Source organism: Callorhinus ursinus, unplaced genomic scaffold (assembly GCF_003265705.2).
Source record: "Callorhinus ursinus isolate GAN/ISIS: 27379988/994484 unplaced genomic scaffold, GSC_fseal_2.0 scaffold11, whole genome shotgun sequence".
NCBI classification, from domain to species: Eukaryota; Metazoa; Chordata; class Mammalia; order Carnivora; family Otariidae; genus Callorhinus; species Callorhinus ursinus.
This window is the reverse complement of record NW_027397073.1, coordinates 27,969,482-27,994,137: the sequence shown is the minus strand read 5'-3', so window position 1 is coordinate 27,994,137 and position 24,656 is coordinate 27,969,482. Positions and strand designations below refer to the sequence as shown.

The following is a 24,656-nucleotide window of genomic DNA, read 5'->3' as shown; positions in this document are numbered from 1 at the left end:
GGACCAGGGAGTCAGGAAGTTCACAGTCTCTCCTGGACTCTGCCACCATGGGCAGGACTCTCCATTAGACAAATTTCAGCTCTTCCATGTGTACGGTCTGGCACTGGCCTAAGTGACGTGCGGGGCCTGTTCTCTCACGAGAGAGTTCTTATTCCGAGATCGCATTCAACCAAGATGGGTAAAAGTTCCTGTTGTTGGGGGGTAAGGAGGAGTGAAGACAGCGACTAAAGCATCTTTATTAATGTTACAAATCAGTGCAACGTATTTTTACTTCTGCAAATGAGAAAACCTCCAAAAGCATCTGGAATTAAAGGTGGCTGTTTGCAACTTTCAAATAAGTAAGGCTTTTGACATTGAATTTTAAATAGCTCTAACATGTTCATCTTTGTTTCTCTCTCTCTCTGTCTCTGTCTCTCTCTCTCTCCTTCTCCACCCCTCTACCTTAGGCTTACGAGCGGCCACAGAAACACTCAAATCTCCACTATGACCCAGGCCTCCCACAGGACGTCACCAGTGACACCTTAAAACCAAAGCACCAGCAAAAAAGCAGCAGCCAGAACCACATGGACTGGTCCACCAACTCTGACAGTGGACCTGCCACTCAGAATTGCTTCATCAGTCCAGAGTCTGGCAGAGAAACTGCAAGCACCAGCAAGATCCCCGCTCTTGAGCCCGTGGCTTCCTTTGCAAAGGCCCAGGGTAAGAAAGGCAGTGCAGGGAGCACGTGGAGTCAGCTGTCCAACAGCAAAGATCTGCTCTTGGGAGGTGTGGTCCCATCCCCAGGCAGCCACAGCTCCCCAGCCCCACCCAGCAGCTCTGTCGAGTGCAACGGACTTCAGCCCTTGGTAGATCAAGATGGAGGAGTTGCAAAGGAGCCCCCAGAACCTCCTACCATAGGCAGCAAGAAAAAGTCCAGTAAAAAAGATGTGATAAGTCAAACCATAGCAAACCCAGACCTGGACTGGGTCAAGAATGCCCAGAAAGCTTTTGACAATACAGAAGGGAAAAGGGAAGGCTACCCTGCAGATACTGCCCAAGAGGCATCACCAGCCAGGCAGAATTCGAGTTCTGTCAGTAATCCTGAAAATGACTCAAGTCATGTCCGGATTACTATCCCTATCAAGGCACCCTGTCTAGACCCAACCAGCCATAAGAGGAAAAAGAGACAGTCCATCAAAGCAGTGGTAGAAAAGATCATGCCAGAGAAAGCCCTGGCTTCTGGAATCACTATGAGCAGTGAAGTGGTTAACAGGATACTTTCCAACACTGAGGGAAATAAGAAAGATCCCCGGGTCCCTAAGTTGAGTAAAATGATAGAGAACGAGTCCCCCTCAGTTGGCCTTGAAACAGGCGGAAATGCCGAGAAAGTCATGCCAGGAGGCGTGTGTAAGCAGCGGAAGCCACCCATGATCATGACGCCTCCAACATGCACGGACCACTCTCCATCGAGAAAGTTGCCAGAAATCCAGCATCCCAAATTTGCTGCGAAACGGAGGTGGACGTGCAGCAAACCAAAGCCCACCAGTATGCTCCGGGAGGCAGTCCTGGCCACCTCCGATAAACTGATGGTGGAACCACCGTCTGCCTACCCCATCACCCCATCCAGCCCTCTGTACACCAACACAGACAGTCTTACTGTGATCACGCCCGTCAAGAAGAAGCGGGGGCGGCCGAAGAAGCAGCCTTTGCTCACGGTGGAGACGATTCACGAGGGGACTTCCACCAGCCCGGTCAGTCCCATCAGCCGGGAGTTCCCTGGCACGAAGAAAAGAAAGAGACGACGCAGTTTAGCTAAGTTGGCCCAGCTGGTGCCAGGACAGGACAAGCCCATGAGCGAGATGAAGTTTCACAAAAAAGTTGGAAAGCTTGGGGTGTTGGATAAGAAGACCATCAAAACCATCAATAAGATGAAAACACTCAAGAGGAAAAATATCTTGAACCAGATCTTGTCCTGCTCCAGCAACATTGCTCTGAAGGCAAAAGCTCCCCCGGAGACCAGCCCCGGGGCAGCGGCAATTGAGAGCAAATTGGGCAAGCAGATCAATGTCAGCAAGAGGGGAACCATCTACATTGGCAAGAAGAGGGGCAGGAAGCCAAGAGCGGAGCTGCCACCCCCATCCGAGGAACCCAAAACAGCCATCAAGCACCCAAGGCCTGCTTCTAGCCAGCCGGACGTTCCAGCCGTGCCTTCCAACTTTCAGTCCCTTGTGGCATCTTCACCAGCAGCTATGCACCCACTTTCAGCGCCGCTAGGTGGGTCAAATGGCAACCTGAGCCCTGCCAGCACTGAAACCAATTTTTCAGAGTCGAAAACTATGCCAAATCTCCAGCCCATCAGTGCTCTTCCAACCAAAACCCAGAAGGGAATCCACAGTGGAGCCTGGAAGCTGTCCCCACCCAGACTGATGGCCAACTCGCCTTCCCACCTTTGTGAGATCGGGTCACTCAAGGAAATCACGCTGTCCCCTGTGAGCGAGTCGCACAGCGAGGAGACGATCCCAAGCGACAGTGGCATTGGGACGGACAACAACAGCACGTCTGACCAAGCGGAGAAGGGTTCAGAATCCCGACGGAGGTACTCTTTCGATTTCTGCTCCCTGGACAACCCGGAGACCATTCCGTCCGACACCAGCACAAAGACCCGGCATGGCCACCGGCAGAAGCATCTCATGGTGGACAACTTTCTGGCCCACGAAAGCCTCAAGAAGCCAAAGCACAAGAGGAAACGGAAAAGCCTGCAGAATCGTGATGACCTTCAGTTTCTGGCAGACCTGGAAGAGCTCATCACCAAGTTCCAGGTGTTCAGGATCTCCCACCGGAGTTACACCTTCTACCACGAGAATCCGTATCCCAGCATTTTTCGGATTAATTTTGATCACTACTACCCGGTGCCATATATCCAGTATGACCCGTTGCTCTATCTTCGCAGGACTTCAGACCTGAAGTCAAAGAAGAAGCGTGGTAGGCCTGCGAAAACCAATGACACCATGACAAAGGTGCCTTTTTTACAAGGGTTCAGCTACCCTATTCCCAGTGGAAGTTACTATGCACCCTATGGAATGCCTTACACATCAATGCCTATGATGAACCTTGGTTATTACAGTCAGTACCCAGCTCCCTTGTACCTATCACACACACTCGGAGCCGCTTCCCCGTTCATGAGGCCGACAGTGCCACCTCCTCAGTTCCACACGAGCTCCCACATGAAGATGTCGGGGACAGCGAAGCATAAAGCAAAGCATGGAGTCCACCTGCAGGGACCTGTCGGCATGGGTCTCGGTGACATGCAGCCGGCCCTGAATCCTCCCAAGGCGGGTGGCACCGGTCTGGCCAGCGGTCGGCTCCACAAGAGAAAACACAAACACAAGCATAAGCACAAGGAAGACCGGATCCTGGGGACCCATGACAACCTGAGTGGTCTCTTCACAGGCAAAGCCACGGGCTTCTCCAGCCACATCCTGAGTGAGCGGCTGGGTGGTGCAGACAAGGAGCTCCCATTAGTGAGTGAGAAGAATAAGCATAAAGAGAAGCAGAAGCACCAGCACAGTGAAGCCGGCCACAAAGCTTCCAAGAACAACTTTGAGGTGGACACCCTGTCTACACTGTCACTTTCTGATGCCCAGCATTGGACCCAGGCCAAGGACAAAGGGGACTTGAGCGGCGAGCCTGCGGACTCATGCCCAAAAAGGTACTCCGGCAGCGGGGGCGACAGTGGCAGCACCAGACCCGAGAGCCTGGACGTGTTCAGTGACATGAACCCTTCGAATGACAAGTGGGACAGTGACATGAGCGGGAGTAAAAGGAGGAGCTACGAAGGCTTTGGGACATACAGGGAAAAGGACATCCAAGCCTTCAAGACGAATCGCAAGGAGAGGAGCTCCTACGACTCCTCCCTGTCTCCAGGTAAGGCCACGTTGCTCTTCAGACTCGGCTGTCTTATTATTTAATTGCTGGCCTTTGCTCTTAAGGAGGCTGCCATCCTCGGCACATTGCATTCACCGGTTTGCAGAGAGGTAGGAACTAAATGAAAATGGACGTTCTTGCACATTTGATACATGTTTTTTATTCGGCATTTGCTGTCTTTCCTCTCTCAGAGTCATGTCGGGGAACCGTAGGCCCAGAGACACCCCCAGTAGCTACCTAGACTCCAACCACACCCATTGCATTTATGCTTTTTATTCAAGATGCCATTCTTAGGTCCTCATCCGATCTGATGGCGCAGTTTGCTAGTTGGATGAAACCTCTGAAACTCGCTAAAAAATGCCAACAAGATCCCAAGGATGTCAAAGCTGAATGGGAGTGATATCTCATTTATCTGGCAGGTCACCTCTAGAGGTCACACATTCTAGGTGAGAAGTCTACAGCACAGCCACTGGAAGCTCCTGACCAATGAATCCTCTAGTGTAGCTAATGAGGGAGCCATCGCCCCAGGCTCTGTTGTCCTCTCTTTGTCCATGGACATTTGCATGGGCTCCCGAAGAGAAGCCCTGGCTCATCATTTCCCTGCAGGAAGGGGAGGGAGCCTGGCCAAAGGGTGTTGCAAGCCTCCTGCCCCCATGGGACCTTACTGCTGTGTCTCTTGGCATGTCCGCAGGGAATGGGATTTTTCCCACTAATCTCTAGACTTGAAGTACTGGTTGCTACTAGAAAGAGCTCACCCCTTGTCAGTTGCTGGCAGAATTTCCTTCCTAACTTTCCCACCCACACAGGCCTTCCTTGCCACCGAAGCTTGACACTTCTGCCTAAGTATCCCTTTGTCCCTGTCCACACATCGCATAAGTGATAACAATCTTAGAGAACAGAACAGTTGTTCATGAGGGAAAGAGTAGAAGCTCCTTTCCTAGGAGCTGCAGAAGCTAAAAGGATGCTCATCCCTCCCCCCACCCCCCGCCCCCGGATAATACAAAGCACTCTGGCCATAGCCTGGTTCTAAAAGAGGAATCGTCCCTGGTTCAGGCTTGGGTGCAGTATCTCTCCTGTTTATGATGTGTACCTCTTGCTCGCTGTCTTCCTTCCCGGGGAGTCCATCATTAGTGAGGGTGAGGGCAGTCTATTCATGAAGAATTAGAGTCATTTTTCTAGGCCGGCAGACTTCAGAAGAAATATGATTATGAGTTAGAAAGCACTTAAGGATTGCCCCAAATTGTCACTAGCTTGTGAGTTGCTATAGTGGTAGATGCTCTCCTTGGTTAATGAAGAGACCAATTAGCAGTCGTGTTTCCTGCTGAAGGTGATAAATGTCCCACACTTCATGTTTGCCCAAAGAGGGTGTTCTCATCTGGGTTTCCCTGTTTCTCATCATCAGACTTTGTGGAAGGGGACTTGTTTTTTATGCAAAGCCCAAATTAAGCCCACCTGGGCAGGAATGGCTAGATTAAACTTTTTCGTGAGAAAAACTGTTGCTTTCTCATCCAGTATAGTGAAATTGAACCACAGGTCCAAAACCAGCCATGGACAGAGGGTCTTCTTATTTTTTGTATTTTCTTGGCACTATTTAGCAAAAAAGTAATGGTGGCATGTTATCACTAAGAACCTACAAGCAAGGATCCTAACTTAATAGACCTGAGACATAAGATCTCAGAAGCTGAAACCTCTATCCATTGTTGCTCAGTAGGTTTCTCAGCAGTCTTACCAAGATTTTCAGTGGTTGGACTGGATTGCTGGCTGCTGGTCGACTCCACAAGAGTTCCCAGCTAGAGATCCTTCCCTGATTCCTGTGCGTGTCTCTGAAGGTGCCCACCTCTAGCGTACGGCTCTCTTGGGGTTGGCACTCAATGTAGTGGCCATTGCTTTCTTCTAAATTCCCCTTCTTCTTCCCATCTTCTCATCTGTTCTTCATCTGGCCACATCAGATGGAAAGAAACAGGCATCGTGACAGTGTCCTAAAAGAAAGCTGGATTCAACCTAGAAATTGGGTACGAGGCCCAACTCTGTTATGTGGGCCCTAAGGCATGGCATTCTGTTTCTTTGGGGTACTGTCTACCAGCTGTAACTGACCGGATTGAGCCAGACCTCTTTTGTATAGTATGTTTCAGTTCTTAAAACCATTTCACATACATTTCTTCATAACACTTACCCTACAATCTTAGAAGAGAGGTATTTTCATTCCTATTTTACAAATCAGGATACTGAGGCTCAGAGATCCAGTGACCTGCCCAGGTTTAGAGTCGTGGTTAGAATTATGATTGTAATAAGCCGAGGGCTTTGGCCACAGCACTGCAGTTGACCGCATGCCACCCAAGAGCTAAGCCAAATCTAGAACACACAGGTCCTGGTCCTCAGCTCAGTGCTCATATATTCCACCATAGCCCTTCCTCTCAAGATACCCAACCATTCTCCAGTTACATGCCTTTCCCTAAGGCATCTGTACGGTGATGATGTGATGATTGCAGAGAGAGTAATTAGGGAAAGATGACATCCCTTTATTCAATTCCCAACTAGTGTAAAAGGACCCCTTAGGGCTCAACCTTTTCTAGCCATCCCCTTGGAAACATCGACATGGACAGGCTTCCCTCTGTATTCTTACTGCAGTGCACTTCTTGGAGTTATTTTCGCCACTGCTTTGTGCCTATCTCTATGTTATAGGAGTTTATTTTTTTCTTCAGCATTTTAGTGAATCATAATCGTTGGTGGTTTCTATGTCTATATGACTTATGTCAGTTGTCCCTGCACATCTTGTTGAATATCTTACTGAAGCAGATCAGATTCTCGATCATTCTCCTCCCTTCCAAGCTTTGGCCTCTCTTCACCTCTATTCTAAATGTTCCCTCTATTTCTGAACCCCCAAAGCATCAGGGAAAAAACACGTCTTTAGCAGCACTTAGGATTCAATGTCAGAGTTTGTCGAGTCTCCCTGAAGAGTGCTCACCTTAATGTGATACACTCCAAAGAGTAGCAAAACCCATTCAAAGGTGAGAGGCAGGTGGAATGAGGCTGAGGTTATGAGAAATCTTCCAGAGACATTACCTGAGTCGAGGTGCTCTTCCATGAATGATACTGAGGGTTCTGTTTGAAAACAAAGGCATCAGTATTTCTCACAGCTTCTCTCCCTCCACCCCTTCCTTCTCCACTCTGGATTCACTCCCTTAGCATCCCAATGTCCTATTTCACATGAGCTAGTCTTCTCCGAAATAGATAGAGCATATATAGTGATGTCATCCTTTAGCCCATCGAGGACCAGATTTAGGAGCTAAGTCAAGGGAGGACTCTGAGCATTCCCTGAGATCAGAGCTGATGGAAGACACCATGTAGATGGAAGTCATTACCATTATGGAGACAGAAATTAGAGACTTCATTTAGCTGCACACTCCATTTCCTCTTTCCTGCTTGGAAAAGCATCCATTCTCCAACCCCCCAGCCCCACAGATGGATGCACTGACTTGTTAGCCCCCTTACAACGCACCTAGAGCTCAGAAGTCACAAAGACTCTACCATTTTTCTGCGTTTTACTCCTTCTGCTTTGTTTGTTTCAGAAGGCAGTGGCTCTTCTGACCTGTTTTCTAAATGGATACCATCTGCTAAATCTCCATTTATAAAAATGCTTGCCTGGGACCAAATAATGGATAGGTAGTGGGAAGGTACCATCCACAGACTCCCAACGTTGGAAGAAGCCTGATGGGCCCTCATGTGCACCTCTCTCCCACAAGGCATCACCATCTCTCGTAGACTGACAGGCCGCAGATTTCCCGAAGAGCAAACCTGTCCAAGTTTGACAACACATAGTCAGAGTGATGCCACGTGCTCTCAAAGCCGACTTCTTCTTAGCTGGTGGAAGGGGTCTCTAGTGTGAGTGATGTTCTTCCTGTTCAGACCACAGAATAATCTTTGCATACTTTGATCTAATATTTAGACATCCTAACCACTGCTGTCCAGGCTTCCATCAGATGTTGGAGAAACAGTGAAAAGAGTCAGTTTACCTATATTACCTCTCAGTCCAATGCCATTATTAGTCAGGGTAGCCATCCTGAGTCCCCAGATGTCAAGTACTTTCCTCATGATGAATGGATGCTGAGAATGAATCCTTAGCTCACCTCTCAGATATCAGAATCCTGCCACGTAGGTAGCTGGAGTCCCTTGAGCCTGGATGACTCCACCTCTTCTTGTGGCTTCTCTCTTGCCCTTTGCCAGCTCCTCTTATCAGCACCATGGGGCATTTTGGGAGGCAGTCTCTGTTGTCACTCATAGGCAGGAAATGGATGCCCATGCCAAAAATAATACAAAACCCTCCTCCAAGCAGGCATCCAGATGAGGGAATTAACCACATAGATGAGATGACATGAAAACTATACAAAAGAACCATGTGTGGGGAACATTTTCTACAAATGGAATAGAAGGAAGAAGAAGACTCATGAGAGGAGAAAGTTGAGGCCAGGAAAAAAGACAGAGTGAAAAATAAAAAGCTGATGAAGTGTAGTCTGTTTAATCTTAATCCAAGTTGAATTCTGGGTCATCCTGTGGGAGGAAATGAAAGATAAATTAGCTAATGGCTGCTGTGTGGTTTAACAGGATTATGAGCACCTGGCCCAGTCTTGTCTCCTACACTAACCAGCTGAAAGACCTCTTCATCTTTTTCACTTTCTGTTTTCCCAGGTGAGCCTATGGTAAGAAAAGCTCTGACCAGACCTGACAGTCTCAGATTCTAAAAATCTCAAATTTATACAATGCCATTTTTAAATGCAAACACATGCGCCCATGAACGTGCACACACGTACACGCTCACGTGCATGCACACACACACACACACACACACACACAGATTGGACAGTTAGGAAGAAAATGCTCAAGTTATTGGCCAGGTTGGCCAATTAATTAACTGTGCAATGAAATTTCAAAATAGATCCCTCTGGTCCACGTGTTAAATTATGTGACTCACCCCATTCATCTTTGGCTCCAGCCACTTCATCTAGCCATTTGAACTCACCTTTCACAAAAGGTGGAACTCTCCATACCTGACCCCCACCAGCAAGTTAGCTCACTCTTTGTGTATGCTGCAGCCCCAGTCATCACCCTAGAAAAAAGGTTAGAGCACTTGTGCGACCGATTGCATGGGAACAGACAGAGCAGGCTTGCATTTATATTTAGACTCCAAAGTAAAAGAATCTTAACAATGTAATATAAACACCTCATTTTGCTGATGAGCACGCCGAGGCTTAAGAAGGTCAAGTGACTCATCCAGTGATACATATCTAATTGGTAGAAGAGCTTAGACCTGGAAGCGTAACACCAGGGAGAGGGGAAGGCAGAGAGAGAGAGAATAAAAGAAAAAGAACTAGAAAGGTGAGTTGTGGGAGAGATGTTAAGCTATATGTTTTCTTTTGCTGTGAGCCGTTGTAAAAGGTAAGCATCTATTTGACAATAATTTGGTTTCCAGGCTGCCTCTGGGGACCCATGTTTGGGACTGGAAACAATCTTTGTGGGCTCTGATGGAAGTCATTTTTTTTCCTTTCCTGTCTTAACAATTGCACATACTTATTTTATCAGGCCTCCCAAGGTTCCTCCTAAGGTTTTCTCTTGGAAACTAGGAATTAATCAAATTAAATGTTGTGACCCATAACTTTCTGGCAATGAAAGAAAAAAATCTTAGACTCCCAGCATCTCTTTTTCCACATTAAAATCAGAAATCAAGCCATTCTGCCTTGGGAGCAAGAAGTCCCCAGGCCATTTATCTTCCCACAGTTGGCAAACGTTCCGCTGTCCTGTTGGAAGTTTTTATTTATACCTTTGTGGCTTTGGGGAATTATGCAGATTCAGGTGTGGGTGCAGAGAACTTACAGTTTCAACAGACTTGGCTCTGATACAGCATGGAGCCTTTCTTGGCTAGAGAAATCAATAAAGCTCGCTTTCCAAAGACTGGCATGTCATTAGGCAGAGATGAGGATGGTGCCTCTGGAAGGACCCTCCAGAAACCCATCTCTTTCACTCTACAAATGAACAAGGGATGAGACTGAATACTTGCTAGGATTGTAGCACAGGCTTGTGCCAATATAACAGTGCAGATTGGCTGAAGTCAAGGGGAGGGGGTGATAAAGACAAGGGAAAATGTAAAATGGGTTTCTTTGGTGGCTGATACACACACACACACACACACACACACACACACACACACAGCTTGGTGCAGTCCTGGGGGAGAAATTCAAGGATTTATAACTGGATACTTTTGCCCTCAAAGAGATTATAATCCAGAAGTCTCTCCTATTAATGCAGAGGAGGAAACCAGATGGAACTAATCTTACAAGGCAGGCTCTCAGGGCCATCAGAGAGCCTTAGAAGAAGCACTGGGGCTGCCCGGATGAGGGTGAGCCACCTCTATGTCTTCAATGGGAGTAGAGAGCTGGAATCAGGAGATGCTTCTTTGCAGTAGCTGCCATTCAAGATGGGTCCTGAAGGATGGAAGAGGCTTTTGGAGAGTGGAGATGGTGTGGGGTGGAGGGGAGGCACAGTGTAGAAAGGAAACCATGTAAACAAAGGTATTTAGGTAGAAGTACCCAAGAACTATTTGAGAAATGGGGTTTATTCCAGTCTTTTTGAGGTTAGGATCTGCAGTTGGGGATCATGACAGATAAGGTCAGAAGACAATGTTGTCCTCATGAGTTAAAGTGTTTTTCCGCCATTCCATGAGGCGTGTGCTTATGGAATAGGACTTGTGCTTCATCAAGGCAGTGGGAAGTCATTTTTTAAATAGGCAAAAGTCATGAAATTATCAGATTATACTTTGTCTTTCTTTTCCTGGCCACTCTCTCCCCCCTAGTCTGGGTTGGGTGAACTTTGCACTCTCCATATGATATTGTAATTATCCATTTCTTGTTTGGGTTGTACCCACCACCCTGCCTTTCCTTCCCCACTGTAGCACCCACATTATAAGTATCTAAAGACATCATTACTCAGGTACTCAAGAGAAAAATAATGAGTCATTCTTGATTCATCTCTTTCCCTCTCTAGCTAAAGTCGAAGATGATTCCAATATGTTAGCTCCAGATAACTGTAGCATATGAACAGAATTACAGAAATCAGAGAAAGAGTCTGGTTGGTGTGCAAGGAAATGAATTGTGAAGGCAGCAGTTGACAGTGCTGTACAGAGCAAGAGAGAGAATTATAGGGAATAAAGAAAAGAGGGTGGAAGGCGGGGGACGCTGTGGCCCACCTAAAGAGAGAAGCAGAATAAGAGCGGATGGGGAAAGACGCAGAGTGGAAATCCTGGAAACGTTGGAGGAAAACCAAGGGGTCAAGGAAGAATGAATTTAAGAAGAATGGGGTAGCCCTCAGGACCAGAAGCTACAGAGAGTTCATGCGAGATGAGAATATGTATGAACATATTGGTGGCCCTGAAGCAACAGAAAAACTAAATATTATGTGTTTAGTGCCTCGTATGGTTAAGGCTTGGTGGGCTGTGTGCCAAATCCAGGTGAGAAGGAGTTAACAAGTGGGTGATGAGAAAATGGGGCTCCAGGTGCAGAAAGTGAAACTTTGCTGTGGTTCTAGCCATGCGCCAGCCTCTAAGGACACTGTATGTCTTAAGTCAGCCCTTGGTGGGAGGTGGTGCAGCCAATCTTAGTACATCTTAAGTCTAATGTCCCCCAATTCTGGGAGCATGAAAAGAATGCCTGAACCTTTTATACTGTCATTCTGCCTTCCTGTGAAGTCCATGTGTAGAAAAGATAAAGGCTATAGTATTTGAGAAGAGGCAAGAGGGACTAGGCCAGCTCCCCCTTCTCTGCCCCACAGACACACAGGCACTTAATTTCTGATCATGGTAACATCTATTTGAAAACTTCTGAAAACTCCTCCCTGTGGTGCCGTGGGATGCTTGTTGGCTGCACTCCTGGGAATGTGTGGAAGAACAGTCCTGGTTACCCCAAGTTCTGATAAACGCATCTTTTATTGAACATTTACTGTGTGCAAAGTATTATAGACTAGAGTCCAACTGTTTGTCCTCCAGAGGTCTTGACTACTTGGAATAAAATATATGCTGGTTCATCAAGAGCCTATATTCTCAAAAGTGATTGTGAGCTCTTTAGTCACTTAATATATATCACAGTGCCAGGGACAGTCAGAGAGACCAGAAGAAAAGAAAAAAGCAACGAAGGGCTCCTACCTCAAGTTCCTTATACTATACTGAAAAGCGGCTAATTCAGCATACATAAAACAACCAGGGAGTACATGCAGACCAGATTTAATCCATGCTAACTCAGTAGCTAACAGTGGGGGCTATAGGGATCCAGAATCAGGAAAGATAAGAGTGTTCAAAAGACAAAATCTTGGAGGTGGACCTCGGAGAGTGGGAGCGGAGTGGATGAGTGTGGCCGCAGGTGGATGAAGATGCACAGTTGGGCATGTGTGGGCGGGACACGAAAGGCTCCCGGCTAGACTGAAGTTAGCAGTTGGGTGGGGAAGGATTTTTAAGAGGCACAGCTGCCGCGCAGAGGATGTGGAACCGCATCATGGAGGTGGAGGAGGGGGCACACTGACATGAAAGGGGGCTGGGCGTGAAGGGCGTTGAACTTGGTGCTAGGTGCCCGGTGACTTGATGAAGTACCAGGAAACATGACGATCCTCAAAGACCTTGCCAAGTTCTCAGGAGACAAGAGATGGATATATACACATCTGCGAAGCGATTAGAGAGAATAGTGAGAGTCCACGCATTTCATCACTAGAAATAAAAGTCCATTCTATGGGAAAAAAGGATCCATAAAATAACTTTCAGAGTAATAAGTCGCAGGTTGTAAAAGCAAGTTGGTGTTGGTGTTTGCCCCATTACATAAGCATTCAGAGCAAGTCGGAGGCATTAAGAGGGGATCGATCGGGCAGAGCGAGCACGTCCCGCAGGCGGCCACTGCTGTGGTTTCGTGCTCTTCCGTGAAGGGGCTGCAGAGACTGGGAAGGTGGGCAGTGAGTCCGCGCAGAGATGGGGCTCCCCTCGGGTCTCCCCTCGTTGATGGAGGATCTAAGGACACAGAGAGATAAAAAGCTTTCCCCAAGGCTGCATCCTCATCATCCTTACATCTGAACAGGGTGCTGTGCTCTTCAAAGTGCATTTCCTTACTTTTATTTGATCTTCCGAATCCACTGAGGTTTGCAGATAGATGTTGCTCTCCCCCTTGACAGGCAAGGAAATCAAACCCAGAGGGTTAAAGTCTTTGTCCAAAGTCATTGAGCGAGTTTTGCAAAGAAAAAGTGCTGGGTCCCTAGTTTCCTGATTTTTCTCATCAACTCTCTTTTTTCACTAGATTTTCTATGTCTCTGACAAGGTCAGTAATATGACTCAGCTTCTAAGTTATCCTTAAAGCACCCTTGCCAGTGGATTAAATGAGAGAGCCCAGAATAAAGCACTAGCAATTCGGTGTTGGCTGAAATTAGTTTCTTAATAGGAGGAGCTCTTTGGAGCCAGGATCAGCCAAGTCCAGGATGTGAGGCTGATTCTGTGTGCAGAGCCTGGGCAGTAGATACCCCAGATGGGGCATGGATACCTCCGAAAATCACAAAGGACACACAAAGGAGGAACAAGAATGTTCTTCTTCACTAAATCACAAAGCTCTAACATTCTGTTGTTTTAAAGAAAAGTTTTACACAGTTTGAGGGACTTTACACATCTCCTCATAAACATATGGAAACTTTCATCTTGAGAATGATAATATGCTAAAAATGAAAACAGAGTGGAATAAGTCATTACAGAAACCATGGGTTTGGGGTTGTATCTCAGAAGTCTGAGAAATTGATAGACAGGAGACCTCATCCCCTTTCAAATGTCCATGAGAACTTGGGATGTGGGCTGGAAGAACCGTTGTCCTAAACCAGTTTGTCTTGTCTTATATTCCAACACCAGGAGGGCAGAAGGGTTCTCTTATAGAATATACCTTTTGTATTGTTAGTTATATTTTTGCTTCATTTATTTACTCTAATTACACACTTAAAAAAGTATCAAGTGGCTAAAATGTATAAGACATACTACTAGGCGATGTTATGACTGTACGTCCTTCAGTGGAGATGTCATAGTCCTAGAAGTCTGTGTCCATATGTCTTCTACGAAATAATGAACCCCTTTCATGCTAGACACTCTTTTTCTCTTTGAGGTCCCAACAACAACAGTAAAAATGGATTCCCCACACATAGCATAAAGCAAATGAGCATTTGGAAAAACATTTACTATTTCTATTACTAACTAAAACCAGATAGCTGTTAGTGTAGAATACTTGGAAAATTTAGGAAACCATGTATAAGAAGAAATAAAAATCACCTATAATCCATTTAAATAACCATTATGCTAATGTAGATGCACAGGTCCCCAGCTAATGGTCCTTGTTCCCCTTGAGTCCTTTCCTTTCTGCCCCTCTCTCCAGAAGAAGCTAGAGAAAGCCAACCCGTGCTCCCCTCCCCCATTTTCTCTCTTCTTTCTCCACTCTCCCCACCACCACTTTGGTTGCCTGATCTTTTCAACTTCCTCTCAAGTACCTTCCCAGAATTGACCCTGATAACTTTTCCTTCTACATTCTATGTCATTGCCCTAAGAGGGGATTATATTTTTTTAAATAAATGCAGCAGCAGTTGGGCATGAAAACCATCCAGATTTCCTCACTGTCCTATTTAAGATCTCCACAAGAATCCAAGTGCCAGGACAACAACCGGGAAGGAGACAGATTAGTCACGGCTGAAGATGGTTGCCAAAATGTTTTCCCAAGAATCGCTGAGTGTTGGGTGTTTCTTCTCAGATCAGAATCTGACAAGGGGGTGGGGGTGGGATGCAATAAGTTTTCCGGAGCTTGAGACCAACAGCTCCACACCGCAATGGGGAATGCCACCAGTCAGTGTGGCTTAACGAATACCGTGCCCACTTTCCAAGTAGATGCACACAGAATAAGCCCAGTTGTAGCTGCTCTTAATTGGTCAGTGTTGCTGTCACTCACACTGAGAGTATTTAAAGGGAAGGAGCCAGCTATTAATTATAGGTTTAGGACACAAAGGATTACCTCATACTTGCTTATTTTCCTTCCTGGAATACCTATGGATCTTCCTAAGGTGAGATTTGCTATAAAGCCAATACTTGCCATTGTGAAAAGCAGCTCTCCTCTTTGTTTTTTCTTCAATTCCTCCTCAACCAGGAAGTTAGCATCTCCCTATGCTATGAGCTGGGCATCAGGCAAAAGAGAAGACAAAATCTTCTAGGAGATTTCTTAAGTCTTCATGGATACTGCAAATAAAATCGCTGAAAGAGCTTTTCTCATGGACTTTTCCTCCATTATTTTTCTAGTTCCAGTCGATGTTAATTATAATAGAAGAAAGTCTGTCCCAGTGGTCTTAGAGAGGAGAATCTTCTTTCTGGGTTTCTCTTCCTGTTACCTCAAGAGGACTCTTGAGTAATGCCTCCTCCCAGGAAGTCCGCCAGCATAACACCTCAGTGCCCCCTGCGTGGAGAAGTTACTCAGACCCCAGGAATTCATGTGGCTGACTTTCCATGAGCCCAGAGCTGCGCCATCTTGGTCCCTAGTGCTACTCCTCTACTTCATTTTTCATTTCGTCGATCATTTTGGCAATAATCAACTCAGAGCAAAAATCTAATTGCATCTATCTTCCCCTTACGGCTCTAACTAAATAAATATATTAATTATTGAAATAGAAAAAGAAGAATGGAGTCGTTTCCATGAAATGTCTAGGAAGGCAGCCATAGGTAAATGAATAATTGATGCCAGATGTAGAAATAAAAATTCCTCTTGCACGAAATCCAAAATTCCTTATCTGGCTTCAAAGAGCCTACATTACTTACCGTCACTACCTCACCTTGTCTCCTGATATTTTCAGCTTACTCCCTTGCTAAATCTCCTCCTTATCCTACAGAAAGTACCATAATTAGCCCTTCTTCTGAGTCTCCAACCACCACATTGCCTCCTTCTCACAGAACATCCTTTTCTTTTCCATCTGGCTTCCGATCTTACCTAGTCATTTTCTTAGCCATTCTGGCATCTTTCTAATATAACCCTTAAGTCTTCACTTTATTCCACTCATCTATATATGGCCTTGAATAATTTACCTTTATTTTAGGTAAGGATGTCTTGACTCACTCAAACAAAATTTGGGTTGTGGGGGGATCAGGATCATGCCGTCCTCTGTGCGTAGCTTACATGACATTAAGAGGATACTGAGCATAGATCTTACTAAGGGACCGATTGCCAGATTGATCTTGAAGACCACCACAGGTTCCTGGCACACACTTTGAGAAACAGCAGCTTAAGAGCAAGTTCAGCAGCTTCTAAGGCGGCCTAGGAGAGCCAAAAAAACAAAAACCAAAAAACTCTCAGGAGTTAACAGCTCTCAGATGTAGATTTGGATGCTAAATCCTCCAATTACTGGTAGTGTGACCTTGGACAACTTAGCCTTTTTGATCTTCCTTTTCCTCATCTGAAGAATGAGGCTATTAATACCTACCTGGCAGAGTTTTGTGAAAGTCAAATAAGAGCAGAATGTACACAGGAGCATCCAAAACACTGCTTACTACGTGATTGTTAATAATGTTCATTTCCTTTCACTTCCACTTTGGATAATATATTCAAGCACAGAAAATACAAACCAGCAGATTGCTATAGAAGTCTTCTTTAAACAGCAGGCTTTCCCTCCCAATTATGCTCTTACTGGGATCAGTTAAATCCCTTTCTGAGCACGCGCACACACACACACACACACACACACACACACACACACACACACAGAGGGGCAGACATCAGCTGGACCACAGTTGTATTTGATGACAAAGATAAGGTGTCAGGATTATACAGTTACGGTGAATAAGTAACAAAACACACATCTCACCCAAAGTTCCCTTGAAAGGGGTGGCAATTTCAATCCTCTGGCATTTGGTCCTGTCACAGCAAGAGTTCGTTAGCACTATTCAGTAGCACCTGTTTTGTAGACCGTTTATCTACTAACCCCAGACATAAAAATGCAATAAGAGAAAGCATGGGATTTGTATTCGTCTTCTATTGTTGCTGTAACAATTTATCACAAATGTAGCAGGTTGAAACAACACAGATGTATTATCTCACAGTTTCTGTAAGCGGTTCGTCCAGGGGGCTCAGCTGGGTCCTCTGCTTAGAGTCTCATGGGGCTGAAATCAAGGTGTGGGCAGGCCTCTGTTCCTTTCTGAAGGTTCTAGGGTAGGATCCGCTTCCATCTCATTCAGGTAGCTGATCCATTCAGTTTCTTGTGCTTTTAGGACTGTGGCCCCCGCTGGCTGTTTCAGGGGCAGGTCTTTGCTCCTAGAAGCTGCCCGCATCCCTTATGCTTTCTCTGTGGCCCGTCCATCAGCAGAGGTCCAATCTCTCTGACTTTCCCTTCTCTCTCATCTCTCTCAGCTCCAGACATGCCTCTCCCCGCCATGCCCCATGCGTGGGGCATCCTGCCATTCCCTGAACACAGGCTCCAAATACCTTCTGACTTCACACATGCTCTTTCTTTCTCCCAGGACACCCTTCAGAGGGGAAGATACTCACATTTGCTTCGTGACCGATTACCTGTGTTGTTTGTAGATTTCTCCTTGTGATCTGGTAGATGAAGGTCTACCTCGTGGGTAATTTTGGAAACACAGTTTTTAAAAAGTCAATTATCAAACCTCACGCTGCTAAACTGAATGGCAAAGAAGTCAGAAGGGAGACCATTCACTTTAGACTGGAGTAGCTCATGCAGTGCTTCACAAAGGAGGTGTTGCCATACCGGGGCCTGGAAGAATTGGTTGGATTTAGACAGATGGGGAGCAGAGAGGAACAACTTGGGGGGAAATATGAATATATATTTAGTATTCTTCAAAAAATATTGCCTTCATCCATTACATACATATTTTAAAACTTTTGGGAATATAAAAATGAACAAGATAAGGCGCCTGTATTCGTAAAGTTTATAGTCTTCTAGTTGAGGCAGAAGAGGGGAAAAACAAAAAGTAAATAAAGTAATCAAATCACAAAATGTGTTAAGTTTAGAGAGAACTGGCAAAACCAGAGGGGCCTGGTCGGCTTGACTTGATGGGCTCACGGTGTGGAGGGTTAGGGAGGAGGCCTGCTTGGGTAGGTGTGGCCTAATCAGAGAGCTTCTTGCCTCATGCTAGGTTTCAATTAGGTGCCACCAGCAAGAGGGGACATCCAGGGTCAAAGAAATGGCATGGTGATCACGGTGCCTTCTGCAGTTTAGTCTGGCCATGATATGGCTGACCTTGATCATTTAAGTAGGTCCAGGCCATCTTGCAATTCTGTGATATGTCTGAATAGCTTAACAAACCCTTTCACATAATCAGGCGACGGTGGCCGCTAATCCCTGCCCGAACGATTGAGTTATAATGACTTGCTCTTTGCTCCTGCCCCTGGTGGGCTAACTGGCAGCCAGAACCTCAGTGTGAAATCCGGGCGTAGCTCGCCCACTCGGAGGAGGTGGCTCAGAATGTGTATTAAATCAAACTATTTCTCACTCTTAATTCCTTTTCACAGTTCAGAATCTGTGTTTTATTCCATGTGAAAAGGAAAATAACTCTCTCGCTTGGATTTCTTGCTGACATTTCTCTTTGGCGGAGGTCAGGAGTGTGTGTGTGTGTTGGGGGGGGTTTGTTCTGAATGCTTACTATGCCTCATAGTACAGATCTGTGGCATTTTCATAAAATACCAACCACCAAAATTCTAGTAATCACAAAAACGTGTGCTTTCTCCTTATAGCCACTAAAATTCTTTCTCTCATTAAAAAAAAAGAAAGTTCAGAAATTAAATTAGAAAGCTAAACTTGATATCTTTAAATTCTTTTGGTTTCAAGAAGAAGAAAAAAAAAGCTACAGTTTTTCTGATTTCCCTTCAGCTGAATGTTACTCCTGAATGGGGAAAATTGTACAAAAAGTCTGAAGAATTGCGACTCTAACATGAGGGGAGGATTTGTATTTCCTTGCTGTTAAATGAGAAGAAGAAGAAGCCCGCAGTTATGTCTAATCTTTAGGAACGCAGTGCCCTGTCCAACCCACAAACTGTTGGCAGTATCAGAACGCTACACAAAATGTTCTTTTAAGCTTTTTCCCCCCCTCCCAAACCTTTCCTGTGAAGTTATAAATCTCAGCATTTAAAGACTCTTTTATTCAAATAAAGTATGGACTTTAGGTTGGGCCCCTTGGCATCCTTTCTGCTGGCTGTCTGCTGGAGAGATGGTCCCAAGAAAAGCAGGCATACTTAGCTGGCTGGGGCCTAGGTTTGACTTGACTTGTGAAATCCCATTTGTCCATCCTATACCTGGGCCCTACTCTGTGAAGCTGTGATTTAATAGCTCTGTGCCCAGAGGAAGTCTTGCCCAACCCCTCATAACATCCTCTTGATTGTTTAGAAAATGAAACTGTTCTGAAGGTAACCACCCCCCCCCCGCCTGCCCCCCGCAGTTCCTCATCTTGTTATAGCTGGCCTCCTGATTCTGTCTACACCACACTCCCTTCAGCATCACTGCAGCGAGCAGACCTCTGTGGCCTCAGGTGTAGCTGTACCTGGAGGAATCCCAGACAACGTCCATTAAGGTTCAAATAGGCAAGCAGATGCCCTGAATCTGCCGCTGCCTTGAGTCAGAGAATCCGAATTCTCCACATCTGGTTATTTTGCACTTTGAGATAGTGACTTAGAGTTTGCAAAGTATGTCTATGCCCTTTCTGTCCTTGATCATCACAGCCTCATTTGCTGAGAACTCACATTATGTCCTCATGGAACAGGCCCAGTGGGTTTGCTTAGGAAGCTTCTGATTGAGAGGGGTGTGCTATCATTGGAAGGAACTGGGAAAAGAAAGAGGCTGGCCAAAGAGATAACTCCGCCTCTGATTTTGCACGTTCAAACGGGGATAATAATAGATCCACAGCATAACATATGTCTGCTTATAAAGTTGTAGCATAGTGTCTGACTCATAGAAAAAAATGCAATAAATATTGGTGGTTGTAATTATTGTTATTATTAAGCACGTATTATGCACTTATGGTATGCCATATTTTGTATACAGTGATTCCAGTTGGCTTTCAATCACAGGATATATCACTGTTGGTATAATTTCAAATAATCTGATTGTTTTTAAACAAATATGTATTAAGCATCTGCCTACTTTGTGTCAGAGACTCTTAATACGCAAAGGCCCATATGACCCAGTCGCTGCTCTTCAGGGGTCTCCATTCCGAGAGAGAGATGCACATGGAGACAGAGAAGGAAATTGGGATATTTTTGGTGCTGATACGATGTGTGCCCAGGGTTCAGCAGGGGCAAATGAAGATAGTTGTCAGTACTCCCTGGAGGGCAGAAAAGGTGGCATTTAAATGAAGTTTTGAGGGTCAGGTGGCTGGAAAGAGACGAAGAGCCGATCCAAGCATTGGCAGCAGTGTGAATAAAGACTGGAGTCGTGATGCAGCCTGCCTTGTTGGGGATGGGAGGATGCTGGGGTGGCTGCCCATGGATTGAGAGGTGAGGGAAAGCCAGGGGCCATCTAGAACTGCAGGCAAAGAGGAGGGGCTGCTCCTCCAAGCAGAGGGCTTTGGACTGTTGACCGTGTACTTTGGGATACCATCAAAGATTTTAAGTTGGCAGGGGGTGGAGGGTGCGGTGATTGATATTCCCAGAGTTATATTTTAGAGCAGGCTTTTCAAACTATCTGTGCTCCAGGACTACAGGACTCCGGAAGCATGGGGAGAGAGGGTGGAAGAGGGAAGTGTCTAGATTTCTTCACCTTGTATACCATGATGCTTTCACTACATAAAAGGCTTTGAGGTTTCAGACTAAGGCCCAGAGAGGTTCTCCGCTGATTCAGATCTGGTAGACCGCTCTGAGCGACTGATGTGGCTTCATGAGCCCCGCCCAGGTGAGGTGATTAGATCTACCGGAGCCTGGTTAGACGAAACCCAACTGAACAACAAATACAAAGAAGAGGAGAAGGGGAGAACCTGGTCTTTTTAAAACTAAATAAAATGTATTTATTTTTTTAAAGATTTTATTTATTTATTTATTTGACACAGAGAGACACAGCGAGAGAGGGAGCACAAGCAGGGGGAGTGGGAGAGGGAGAAGCGGGCCTCCCGATGAGCAGGGAGCCCGATGTGGGGCTCGATCCCAGGACCCTGGGATCATGACCTGAGCCGAAGGCAGATGCTTAACGACTGAGCCACCCAGGCACCCCCTTTAAATAAATAAAATTTAAAATAAAAACCATCACAAGCAAGAACAAGATGAGTGAAGAGTAGATTAGCTTCATCTAAATAACACAGACCTTTTATAAATTTCATTTTTCATTCAAATCTAAAATATGCACATGGAGAAAACGAAAAGCAGTAAGACAAAGATACCTAAGTAAAAATACTAAATTAGCCTGCGAGGGGCTCTCCTTAAAAATTGGATTACTATCTTTTTGCCCCTCATAAAGGCACTTGTTGAAACCTGATTTGACCAAGACGCGTTTAGTAACTTCCATGTGTGTAGCCCTGTTATGAGTGTCACAAGGTGTATTAAATTCAATAAAGGGCACAAAGATAGGACTGGAAGTCTTCAGATCCAAAGAGACAAGCTCTCTTCCACTCAAATATTTGAATTTCTCGGAGCTTAAGAGCCCTTCTCTACTAAAGAAGAAATCCATCATTAAGAACCTGTCAACACTTCACCTGTGGGGACCATTCATTTACCATTTACCATAGAGATGGACTTTAGACTCAGTTCTACTGTCTTATCAATTGATTGCCTTCCATGAAAACAAAGTCACTTTTAAATACCATTTACATTTTTTCCTCATGGTAGCTCTCCAATCATTTAACAAATGCATTAACTATTAAGTTACTAAACTTTGCATGTAGAAGATGTGCTTGAGACTGCATGATACCCTAAAACTAATCCTTGGTATTAACCAGCAGCCCAAGAAATGGTCACAAGTATTCTGTGGAAAAATAGTTTTATTATCAAATAAGTTTATTAAATATCAAAATAGACAAAAATATAATCTACAACACAACATCTCATAACTTTTAACATAATTATGGGCAATGTGAATCCATCCATAGAGGAAAAGTCACTTTTTCCCAATGTACCTGACTGTACAACTCTTATTTTTCCAAATCTACCCATTCATATATCAAGGAATACTGACATTCTGCAGAAATAGTTTGGAAAATGCTAATCTAGTTTAATCACCTAAAATTAAAAATGGCAGAATCAAGCCTCAGAGGGTCAAGCGTCCTGGCTGAGATCAAGCAGTAGTAGCCAAGCTAGGACTAGAAGACAGGCGTACTGATGCCAAGCCTGAGCCCCTTCCACCTTGTAATCCCTCTGCCTTGGGGAATTACTCCCCCAAGCCCCTATTGCCACCTTCCATAGACTGGGTGTGGTTATCAGTTCACAGTGAGACCAGCTTTAGGAGAGGAGCATGTGTATGTGTATATATTTACACATACATCTACACCAGAACTCCTCAGGGCTCCTTTCACACAGCCCCAGGAAGTTCACTGGAGTAGGAAGCAGGTGCAGGGAACAGCAGACCACAGCCACAGTGGGTTTGGAGGGCCCTTGTTTGCGGTCCGCATTAACCTTGGGTTGTTGCAAAGGCCAAAGCTTGGCTCGCATTTGAGATCTGAAGCTCTGACATTCAGGAAGCTCCAAGGCAAATGAACCTGAGTGAGTAAATAATTAAACCACACACACACAAAAGCCAGTACTGAAAAAAAATGTTAGTGATCTGGTGTAAACTCCAGAAAGCCAGGCTGCAGGGACGTAATCTGGCCTTTACCTGCCCCTCTGTGCCTAGTCTGGGCACCAGAACGCAACCAGAAGGGCACTGGTGAGCCATCCCGCGTGTGCGGGCTAAGAATGGTGAGACAGGGCCACGTCCTCAGGGCTAAGGTATACTGTTCGGGACAAGTAGGGAAATAACCCATCGTCTTTATGATAGTAGATGTTAGGGGCCCCAGCTCTGTCCCTCACCGGCTGAGTGGTCCAGGCGCGTTGGGCCCTCCTCCGTAGTTCATGTCCTGTCGGTTAGCTCTGCGATACGTGTGTGATGATACACTGCATCAGAGATGTGCTATGGTCAAAGCAGTGGCTTCATGTAAGATGCTGAAAACAGAGCCTACCATAGACCAAGTGCTCAAAAAGTACTTCCTTATTTGTTGTTGTTGTTGTTGTTGTTTTATTCTGGGGCCTGTGGACCCTGAGGTTAAAATACTGCCTTTGGAATCACACCTGCAACCTCAGCTTGCAGAATTGACTCCCAACTCTGTCATTTACTACCTCTGAGACCACAGCATAAAACTTAACCTCTTTGTGCCTCAGTGTTCTTATCTGTAAGATGGGGGCAAATGGTGTCTGCACTGGCTACAAAGAGCTGATGTGTATGAAGAATGAATGAGAGTTTCTTATCTGTAGTAAATCATCACTACAGGCAGCTCTTCTTATCTCGGAGGTTTGTCCTATCTCAAACCCTGGAATGATCCCTTACCCTTCCCTGTGGGGCCAACTCAGGGCATTGAAAGGCTCCTGTGACCATAAAATTGTTCCCTCGGGCAGGTACTAGAAAAGAAAAGAAGGTGTCCTGTCAGATGTTCTTTCTGATCCCAGGTAGAAAGAGCCCACAGAAAGATCTTTTGGATACGTTCTGGTCTATTTTGGTTGGATACAGAAAAAGAAATAGAGGAAGTGTGTGTACATGACTGATATCCTGGGGAAAGAAAAATGGGGGGGAAAGGAGCAAAGAAGGGAAGGACAGCAGATAAGTTTAATCTAAGTTTGGTTAGAAACTCTGGCCAATGTTCAATCAAGAATGAGCAACAGCCAGAAAAACTCGCTGCAGCTGGCTAATGTCCCAAATCGTTCTGTAGGAGGAGGGCCCACGGGTGGGGAAATGCTGCTTGATAGATGGATTGGATTGTGAATAAAATGCTGCCTTCCAGGCATGAGCCTTTGAATTACCCTGATATGTTGATTTAATTCAGATCCTTGATGTTTCCTGAACATTGACTTTTTAACTTTAATTGTCTTCTGATTTATTAGTAGTTCGCTGTGCTTTTTATGTTTCCCTCACAGAAGTTTAAACCTGGCTTCCCAGGAAGATCCTAGAACCTGGGGTAGAGCTTAGAGCAGCCGAGCTCAATTCACAGGGGCCAGTCGGGCCTGCACAGGCTAGTGTCCCTGACGCTTTAGCCCAGTGCCTCGTGCGAGAGAGCCACTCACTGCCACTGCCAACAAGAAGCGCTGGTGACCTGGAAAAATCTTCCCCAGGTTCCAGAGGACAGTCTGCAAACACCAAAAAGCTCAGTGGCGTGGTGCACCTTTCCACATAAGGGCCATATGCTCTCCCTATTCTTGAGTCTGAGATTAAGTACACAGCATCAAAAAAACCTTCCACATCCCTAAAATAGATCCCCCCTCCCACCGCAGCCAGGGCTGCGCTCCGCCTGTGGGCCAACACTAGGGTGGAAAGAGCCAGGGACAAAATAGCTCCATCATTCCTGCCCTTGCAAGGGAAACTGACAGTCACAATTGATGACATAAAACACTGAGACAGGCTCATATTTTAAGAGTGTCGATACAAACTTCACCCTCAGAGGTCCTGATTTCAAGAGGCACCAGATCAACGTTCATTGCAAACCGGCTTCTGTTCTGTTCCCACTGCAGGAAGGGGCAGGAGAGAAACCGGAAGCTGGGCTTTTT

The 24,656-nt window shown here is 45.7% G+C and overlaps 1 protein-coding gene across 5 annotated transcripts in view; it reads left to right on the top strand.

Annotated features, from left to right (window-relative positions):
- Positions 1–24,656, top strand: part of SETBP1 (SET binding protein 1) — a 362,001-nt gene that overhangs the window by 255,239 nt on the left and 82,106 nt on the right. For all 5 annotated transcript variants that reach the window (XM_073898264.1, XM_073898266.1, XM_073898265.1 and 2 more), the window contains exon 4: positions 447–3,903. In XM_073898264.1, the coding sequence (XP_073754365.1) occupies positions 447–3,903 (3,457 nt within the window). The remainder of the gene's footprint in view (positions 1–446; positions 3,904–24,656) is intronic.